General features: G+C 51.7%; 1 protein-coding gene across 1 annotated transcript in view; it reads right to left on the minus strand.

Moving 5' to 3' along the window:
• Positions 1–1,175: 1,175 nt before the first annotated feature.
• The window catches only part of Ccn5 (cellular communication network factor 5), a 10,009-nt gene continuing 1,300 nt past the window's right edge, over positions 1,176–9,884 (minus strand). The window contains exons 2-4 of the mRNA XM_005362950.1: positions 6,677–6,893; positions 3,630–3,884; positions 1,176–1,396 (exon numbers count right to left, since the gene is read on the minus strand). Of these exons, the coding sequence (XP_005363007.1) occupies positions 1,176–1,396; positions 3,630–3,884; positions 6,677–6,893 (693 nt within the window). The remainder of the gene's footprint in view (positions 1,397–3,629; positions 3,885–6,676; positions 6,894–9,884) is intronic.

The raw sequence follows: 9,884 nt of genomic DNA on the forward strand, positions 1-9,884 counted from the left end.
GTGCATGTGCACTTGTGTGTCTATGAATGTGTGCGTGTGTAGAACCTCAGTCATTTTTCCCTGGGAGCTGTCCACTGTTTTTTGAGACAGGATCTCTCATTGGCCTGGAACTTACTAAGTAAGCTATGCTGACTGGCCTTTGAGCCCCAAGGATCCTCCTGCCTCCGACTCCCCAGTACAGGTATCATGAGTGAGCCCCACCACACCTGGCTTTTGTATGTAAGTTCCAGGGATTCATCCTGGGTTCTCACGCTTTCCCGACAAACACTTTACCAGCGAGGCTGTCTCCCCAGCCCGCACTTCTCTTTTCAAAATAAACACAAAGTGGACCACGGGAGAGGATGTAAAGTTTATATTTAGGTGGGTGTTTGTTTCTGTTTTTGTTTTTATTTTGACAGGAAAACACAGGACACCAAACAAAATTCCGCATGTGGCTTGGCTTTTTTTTCCAGGCTGGCCCTATCCTCCAAAGGACACTCCACTTGCCCTCGCCTTCCTCATGATGAAGAGGCCTGGCCTGCTGGAGTATGGAGCTGTGAACTTCATGCTTTTTGAGTGCTTAGGAAATCTGCATTCTTACAAATACAGAGTCAAGTTCACGGATCTTGCTGACGCTCCTCGGGACAGTATGACTTCATCTCTTCACGTTCACGGAGAATTCTGCCACTGAACTCCTCCCAGACAGGTAAGGTGTTCTCAGACCAGGGGAGCCAGACTCACTAGCCCACCCATAATCTTGCCTTTGGGAACAAGTGCACAGAAGTCCAAGAAGGGAATTGGGAGTTTCAGGCAATCTGCTTCCTGGTGTCCCCTCACCCCTATTGTCCCCGGCATGGTGGTGAGACTTAACTTTCATGATCCTTTCTGTGGTCTTTTTCTGTATGGTGAAGCTGGAGAGAAAGCTGTCCCGTGTGCATATTTGATAAGGAACTAGCCAGGAGAGCCCAGAAGCCTGGGTCAGAATCCCAGGCTGCGTTAGAGTAACGGAGTCCGTCATTTGTTCCACCTACCTCAGACAGAACAGGCAACCCTCAGTGGCCCTGGACGAGGAACCTAACCAGGACAGTTAACTGCAGCCAAGAGCATAGAAAGGGGCATCTACCATCAGTCCAGGGCCAGGTCCTAGGGACACCTGCTGAGAATGGCGGGCTCTGTATCTCCATCTCCAGCTGGCTCTAGAAGGCACTGTTCCATGAGCTGCGACTCCCGGCAGCCAGGCAGGGTCTGGACAAACACAGGCGGCGCTGGATCTCTAGCTGGCAGAATCGGTTCTGGTTGGATACGCGGGTGGCTATCCCCAGCCCACAGGTGGTTGAGCAGGGGCCCCAGGCTGTGCTCCATGTGGGACAGGCGACATCAGCAGATGCAGGAGTGACGAGGCCAGAAAGTTGGTGTCCTGGGGGTTAGAAAGAAGAGGGTGAATGTGGAAAAGTCTGGACTCCACAGACAAGTCTGCTCCCCTGCTAGCCCTCACAGGGACCCTGGTGAGACTTAGCCTTAGTTTCTTCCTAAACTTCCCGACATTGGGGATTAAATTAAGCAATGGCTGGGGAATCTAAGCACAGTGCACCCCGCAGACATCCATCACGAGACGACTAAAAACCGCCATCTTCCTTTTTTCTCACCTTCCTACCCTCTAATACAGGGCATCATACAGGCACACGCCTGGTGGCAAGAACGGCCCAGATAACAGGCTGGCCACGACCTGGCTCTACCTTCCCCATTCACTTCCAATGTCTGATGTTCTTCCTTCTAGCCCCGAGGAGCAAGAGCACATCTGGCAAACTCTAGAGAGATTTCTCAGTTGTCATGGTCAGTGTATACAAGGGATTTTTTTTGTTGTTTGTTTGTTTGTTTTGGTGGGGGGGTACTGCTGGCATCTAGAGTGTGGAGGCCAAGTTATCTTTCTGCATCCCACAATATCCCCAAACAACCCCAAACCACGAGAAACTCATCCCAGACGTCACTGGCGCTGATGATGAAAACCCTGCTTTGAACGCACAGGTGTCATGTTTATGTGTCAGAGAAGCGGGCGTTGGATCAAGGACTGCTCAAAGGTGCTGAGATGTGAGGGTGCCTGCACCCCTGTCCAAATGGTGCAGTGTTTGCCCAGAACCCACATACACGCCCAGAAACACAGGTCACGTCCAGGTCACTAAGGCTAGCTAAAATGGGGAAACGTTACTGGAGAGTTGTGAAACCACCTTTGCTAAGGAAGAGCCTCATGCATAAAATAGTCTGTACGTGCTCAGTACGAACCCAATGACAAAACTATCCTTGATGAGCAGCTGGCTGAATCCAAGGATATAGAGGACCAACTGCAAGTATGTTCATGGCCCTACGCGTGTACACACAGTGGAAGTCAGGTGGCAGGTAGAGCTTTTATCTCGACTTTTAATATGTAAGTGAAGGGCTGTCAGCATAGCCCAGTGGTAGAGCATTTGCCTGGTGTGTACAAGGCTCTGGGTTCAATTCCAAGTACTATGGGGGTGTGGAATACATACTGTGAGCTGGGCGACTTTCTCTCATGTGCCTAACTCGATGTGTCTTATCCCTGACAGGTGGCCAGGGCACTTATACAGGCTTAGTGTCAGGCATCTTTACAACCTGTTTACTTGTCCTAGTTCAGTTAGTCCTCACCACAGTCCTGAAAGGTGGGGGTTCTTATTAGTTTCACTTTCCAGTTGGAGAAACTGAGGCAGGGAACGTCAACAACTTTCTCAGAGTCACGCAGCAAGCAAGGCCAGAGATCAGTATGGAAATGTAGCGTCCATGTATTTAACCCTGTCTCCTGCCTTCCACATGTGGTGACATTTGCAGAATAGTCCTTACTTCCTGGTCACCTTCCCAGGGCAAATTCATATGATAACCATAATGCTTTTAAAGAAACAGGGCAACAAAATCCCAGAGTTGAGGAGTTGGTCGAAGAATGTAGCTGTCTTGTCTGTATCTCTGCCCAGCCCTGGGCTGTGTCCCAAACTCCAGTCCTGCCTGGTTCAGTTTTTATCGAATCGTTTACTAAATCCAAACCATCATGTATTCATAGTATTTATAAATTGTCCACATGTATTAAGTATCATAAATATATGTTCTATACGTATATCTATATTTTGTCATATTATATTAGTCTATACTATATTTATTATCTGTGCTATTTTATTTATACCGCTGCTGTGAGATGCACAAATTTGGCTCAAGGGCTAACATTCCCTCCTCTCCCCTCTGTCACCTAAACAAGAACTCTTTTTTTTTTAAAGATTTATTTTTATTCTACCCGTGTACATTTTTCCTCATACACATATGTGCACCTTGTGCATGCCTGATGTCCCCAGTGGTCAGAAGAGGGCATCAGATCCCCTGGACCTAGACTTACGGAAGGTTGTGTGTCACCATATTGATGCTAGGGACTGAATCTGGGTTCTTTACAAGAACAAGTGCTCTTAAATACAAAGTCATAGCTCAAGTCCCTCAAACTTTATTTTAAATGACTTATTAGTTGAAATCAAATCTCTTAAGTGGTTGCCTCTTATTCTGTCAGTTTCCAGGAGACTGTTGCAGCACCCCAACACTCGTCCCCAACCCCAGCAGCTGAGGCCTTGGTGGCCGGGGCCCACCCTACACTCACTCACCTTGGGCGGTGTAAGACTGGATCCTTGGCCTCGCTCCCTGGTCGCACACCCACTCGGGACAGCACCTGCCAGGCACCTCTACTCTTCTAGGGCGTGGGCAATCCCAGCTGGGCAGTCTCACATTCTCGCTGCACAGCGGCAGGCAGGTGAAGCCACCGTCGTCACAGCGGCAGAGGACCCTGCAATTGGGCTGAAAGGTCTCCCCATCCAGGTACCTGCGGCCATTCACCTCACAGCTTCCGTCATCCTCTTCCACTGCGGAGGGAGGAGAAAGCAGAGCAGCTCTGGGGCCTGAGACCAGAGTGCCAGACACCCTGTCTCTTCCCCGACCCCTCCCCCACGGGCCTGCCAGAGAGGCATCAAGGAGCCTGGCTTGGACCCCATGGACCAAGTAATTTCACTTCTTGCACCAGATTACATGAAAAAGATTATACATTGGCTCTTATTTCAGAGTGTGTCATAGACTAAATGAAATCATGATTATAATTAATCTGACAAAATGAAGCCTGGGTAAAGGGGTGTGGCTCAGTGGGTGGGTGCAGTGCATGCCTGGCCTGCTCTTGGCTCTGAACTCAACCTCTAGCGATGTATGAACTCAGTGTGGTGGCATGCTTAGTGGCACTCCTGTAATCCTAGCCCTCGGGGTGGTGGTGGCATGCTTAGTGGCACTCCTGTAATCCTAGCACTCGGGGGGAGGGGGGGTGGTGGTGGCAAGGATTCAGAAGTTCAAGGCCAGCCTGGGCTGGACACCCTGTGAAATTAGTGATATTTAGTAGGTAGCCATAAAGCACACTGGGCCTGGGGCTTCAGGTAGCATCGCGTCTGTCCTCTTCCTATGTGGGGTCATCACTGTCTGCCAAGGCTTAACTCGCTGGCCATGGGGCTCAGTAGTTGCTACTTAAATCCTCCAAGTGGCCGGCCCCATCACCACCTGCCTGGAGAGCTGGAGCCCAGAGACTCCTCTTTGCATACCCATATTTCTTCTGAGAGGATGATTGTATCAGACCCTGTCCCCACTGACTCCAGATCACTGCCTTGGATACAAAGATTGGACCTTCTGGACTGGGCCATGTTGCCAATGGTTTCCTAGGAACTGCTCAGGTAGCTGTGTCTTGCTCCCTACCTGGTCTTGCTACTTCTGGGCTCACTCTAACACACACACACACACACACACACACACACACACACACACATCCATCACACACGCACACACATGCCTATCACACATGCACACACCACCTGACCTCTGCTGCTTCGCTTTGGGCCCCGAGTTGCCAGGACGACCTGGTAAACAGAGGCGCATTTAGAAACATCAACTGGAGGATGACAATTTTAGCAAGCATTCCTGGCACCTTGGAGGTCATCAGCGGAGAGCTGGCTGGGTGTGGCCAAGTGGGGCTGGGCAGCCAACCCCTCAGCAGGGTAGAGGCACTGTGAGAGGCGCCTTGAGATTGCAAACCCCGTGAACCATCTCAGGATTCCCCTACCCACACATGACAGCAGTCTTCACTTGAGGTCCCCAGACTCCCCTGAGCACGAGGCACAGGCTTGCCATCTGGGGGCTCTCAACGTCCCTTCTCCCCTCTGGAAGTCATCACAGAGTTACTGTTTCTTCCCTTCCACCGCTTGCAAGCTGTGCGACCTGTGTAAGTGGCATGAGCCTCTCTGAGCTGAGCTCCCTCGCCTGCAAAACGGGCACATTAGGCTCTTTCCTCAGTGTTAAGGATAAAGTAAAACCGGCTTTTAAAGCATTTTCCCACAGGATTGACTCAAGGAAAGGGCTCCTGTTACTGCCCGCCCCACTAGAACCTCTGCCGTCAGCCATGTGATGCCACAAATATTTGCTGAGCACCTACAGTGGCCTAGGCCAGAAGCAGTTGTAATTCAGGCTATGTGGGCAAATGGACAAACATCCTTCCCTCTGGAGCACTCCAGTGAAAACAAACACAGCCAATGAGGTTGGGCCGGCTGGTGATGGGTCCGGGAGAAAGTAAGGGACTAGAGAGGAATTGCAGTATCTTAACTAGGTGGTGACAGGGCCTCATGGATGACGTAGCGTGTGAGTAGGGTGTGAAGGCAGAGAGAGAGCTTTCCATGTGTGTATTAGGGAGCTTTCCATGTGTGTATCAGGGAACGGATGAGGGTAGAGGAACGGCCAGGGCGAAGGCCCTGAGGTGGAAAGCGCCACTTGGGTGTTCAAGGCCAGTGTGGCTGGAGCCGAGAAGCAAGAAAGGGAGCAGATGAGGTCATTTTTTGTCCAAGTGTGAAACGCACTTAGATGAAATAGATGAATCATAAAAATCTAACCCTTCTCTGTTTCTCTAAAGTTCTTCAGCCCAAGGTGCAATTTTGCTCTTTGGTGACCTTGGCAAGATCACCACTGGTAGCCGATTCTGGCACCTCATAGGTCCAGAGGGTGCTGCTAACTGTCAGGCCACAGAGAGCCTCCCCTCAACATTGGCCCTGCCCCAAAGTGTCAGAGGACACCCAGGTCTGAGACCAGTGAGGAATGTCACACATCTAATACCACCAGGAAACAGCACTGGGGTTCGCACCGCAGCCCACGGGTCCCAGTAGGGAATGGAGGGAATGCTTGAAGATGGGACAGGCTGGAGGGCGTAGAGCAGGCTAGCTGGCCTCTCTGAGCCTCAGTTTCCATGTGTGTAGAACTGGTGCAACGGGACTATGGGGCACGAATAGTGAGTGACCAGCCTTGTTGGGGGCACACGCCATTCCCCAGTGGAGCCTGTGCTCTTGTTCCCCACAGGGCTGTGATTGGCCTTGGGGTAGCAACTGGCCCAGCTTTGGAACTGGCTGTGATTTGGATGGGTGTGGATTGAAATCACCAGGGAAGTCCCAGCAGAGGGCAAGAGGGAAGAAACAGGGAGTGGGCCCAGGAGGCCTTGGGTCACCAGCTGAGCTGAATGAACACAGAGCCTAAAGCGAGGTCAGAGAGACACAGAGAGCCGAGCTCCACTTGGCTCTGAACCCTTGGCCTTGACAACCCCCACCCCCACCCCCACCATTAGTCTGGAAAACCTGCTTACAGAGGCACAGGGCCTCCCGGCCACTGGGGCCTGCCCCAGGCTGACAAACCAGGCCCTGGCTGGGGTCGCAGACACGCAGATGGTCACAGGACTCCCCCAGCCTCCGTGCACACACTCGACAGCAGCCACAGCCATCCAGCACCAGGGGCACCCCCGGTGGGCACTGGGGTGGTGTCCAGGGACAAGTACAGGACGCTGGGCACAGCTGGGCACACACCTGAGGAGACAGAGACCTCACTTAGCTTTGACTATCACGGCAGGTATTGAGACTTTCACAACCGGTCACTTTGTGGCCAAATCAGACAGCATGGGATCCGTAGCTTGGCCTTGGGGTCACACAGAACCAGCCTTGAACCAGGGCCATCTGAGGGTGCTCCTAAGAGGAAGCACGACACTGTGCTCTCGAGCGAGGACCCCAGACCAGAGTTTCAGTTCTAGGCTCTGCCATGTTGGTGGAGTTCCCTGAGAGTTCCTTGAGTTCTCCAAACCTGACTTTCCTCACGTGTAAAAGAAAGCGGGGATGATGTCACTAACCCCTGAGCATGGGTAGGTCAGCCATATGGGTTTTTTGCGTGTGTGTGGGGGTTACACATGTATGTGTGGTGTGCACATGTATGTGTGTAAATGTGAAGAGATCACCACCCCATGGCTGCCTCTGTTCTTACCATTACCCAGCCCCCCCCCTCTATCTATTTTTAGACAAGGTCTCTCACTGTGCCTGATGATCACCAATTGGCTAGGTTGCCAAATGAACCCTGAGGACCTGTCCATCTCTGCACCATCAGCACTGGAGGTACAGGTGTGCCCCACTGTGCCTGGCTGTTACGTGTGGGTGCTGGGGATTGATCTCTGGTCCTCACGCTTGCACAGTGGGTGCCATTTACCCACCCACTGAGCAGTATCCCCAGCCTCCTGAGTGTGGTTGACGCTGGTGGTCATCTTTGCTTGTCACAATGGAGGCTAACCTAGGAACTCACCAGAAGGCAAGAGCTAGAGCCTGAGGAGTGAGAAGGGAAGCCAAGACTTCCTGGGTGAGTGCTTACCCTCAGGGCAAAGAAATCACACAGAATGTGGAATTTCCTGGTCTCGGCACAGCCCAACACGTTCCCCAGCCCTGAGTACATGTCAGATCAGCCAGGAAAGGGAAAATACAGATTCCCAGGCCACCAGGACTCAACTAGAAGTCACAGAGGCAGGATCTGTGCTCTGCTTAATAAGCTATCTAGAAGTTTCTAGCTTCAGCTAGATTCACAGACTCTCTGGCACAACCCAGCCCAACTCCCCACCCCCACACCTCCATCCCATCCCCACTCCCCACCTCCCTGCACAGATGGGGAAATTGACTCCAAAGGGGAAAAAGTGATTGCCCATAGCCAGATCTGGGAGCTGTGCCAAGACCACCTCCCTGATGTGGACTCGTGGCCCCAGACTGTAGCATGATTAAAAAACCCAGAGACAGAAATTGGGGTTCAACCTGAAGGTCAGAAAAGCAAAGCAGCCAGCCACAGACTCTTACCTTGATCTCAGTCCGAAAATGTCGATCCAGCCTCCAGGAATCTCGGAATGAGACTGTGAGTGAGAGCTGTCTCCTCCTGTTTTATATTCCTCTCTAGTGCTGGGATTAAAAGCATGCACCACTACCGTCCGATTTCTATGGCAAGCTAGCGTAGCTACTGAGATTAAAGGTGTGTGCCACCGCTGCCTGGTCTGTATGACTGATTAGTGTGGCTGTTTTACTCTCTGATCTTCAGGCAAGTTTTATTTACTAAAATACAAATGAAATATCACTACACCAGAGAAGCAGACTTCTGGAACAGGCAAAATCCTAACCAGGGGCTCAATACCCATTCATTGCAGGGCCAAGACTTCCCCCAAAGACACAACTGTGACTCCCACCCAGGACAAAAATACTTAGATGAAGTGTCAGATGCCATGGGCTTCCTAGAGGGTGGGGACCACGAGGAAGGTACCACTCAAGATGCTCCTGACTGTCTGCCCCAGTGGTGGAGGTCACTCACTCTTTAGCAGAGTAGATGGTCGCTTACTCTTTAGCAGAATAGATGGTCTTATGTGGAGGATTTGTGATTTAGGAAGAGAAAACTAAAGACCCCAAACCTCCTGATTGGCCCAAAGAGGCAGTGATCCCTTTACCTAAGGTGGGAGGGGCATCCTGGCCCCTGGACCCAGAGTCCCAAAACCCTGCTTTCCAGGACCCGCAGTTCTCACTGTGACCAGCAGGGGCCGCCACAGAGTAGCTGCTTGTCTTTGACCAGAGGCTCCCACCTAAATTTTACAGGGTACTCTGCAGAATTTCAGGTTCCAAAGGGTTCTAGGACCAGCAGTCTCTGGGAGCTTATAAAGAACACACACTGTCACCTCTCCAAGCCTTCTGTGTAACCTCAATATGGGATATAATAATTCTGGGGTACCTCACTTGGAGCTGGCCTGTGAGGAAAGAGGAGAGATGTTCAGAACAGGGTTTTAACTCCCTTGGCTGACCAGGACTGGCTGAGCAGGAAATAAGCCTATACTGAGCCCCAGGCCGGCTGCAGGCCCTCAGTAGCACCCAGCTTCTCCAGGTCCTGACCCCCAGCACAACCCACTAGTGATACCGGTTACTCTGGGTGCTGTGTGGAGAAGCTGTCTGTGTAGCACTCTTCTGGGAGCTTGGGTAGCTTGTCTGGTTTAAAGATGATGAACTAACACTTGGAGACCGAAGCAGGAGAATTGCCTCAAGTTGGAACTCAGCCTGAGCTATACAGTGAGTTCCAGGCCAGACGGGGCTACAGAGGCTGCTGGTTTAAAAATGAAGTCCAAAACAATAATGGTAAAACAGGTCAAAAGCAAGAAGTGATTACCTGGTGGATAGGACCAGAATGGAGGTTTCTGGGAAGCCAGAGCCCAGACTTAACTCTTGTGCCTACCTGTTACCCTCTAGGGCCTCTTCTATTAGCAGCTCAGCCTCTGCCTCGGTTTACTCGTTTGTTAGAGGGTAGTGACAAGGCAGGGCATGTGTTCTTGCCTGGCCTATGGAAGAGGTACTCCCTCCATCCTCCAGCCCCCTCCTCCCCTATGCCCTTACTAACCATCATGTCCCCATGTTCAAGCTGTCCCAACAGAGTTTCACTGTTTTCAGGTTCCCTGTCCCAACCCCAGGCCAGAGCCAGGAGCCCGCAGCCCCGGAAGACCTGGAACTCACTCCTGCCCC

Source organism: Microtus ochrogaster, linkage group LG8, assembly GCF_000317375.1.
Source record: "Microtus ochrogaster isolate Prairie Vole_2 linkage group LG8, MicOch1.0, whole genome shotgun sequence".
Lineage (NCBI taxonomy): Eukaryota > Metazoa > Chordata > Mammalia > Rodentia > Cricetidae > Microtus > Microtus ochrogaster.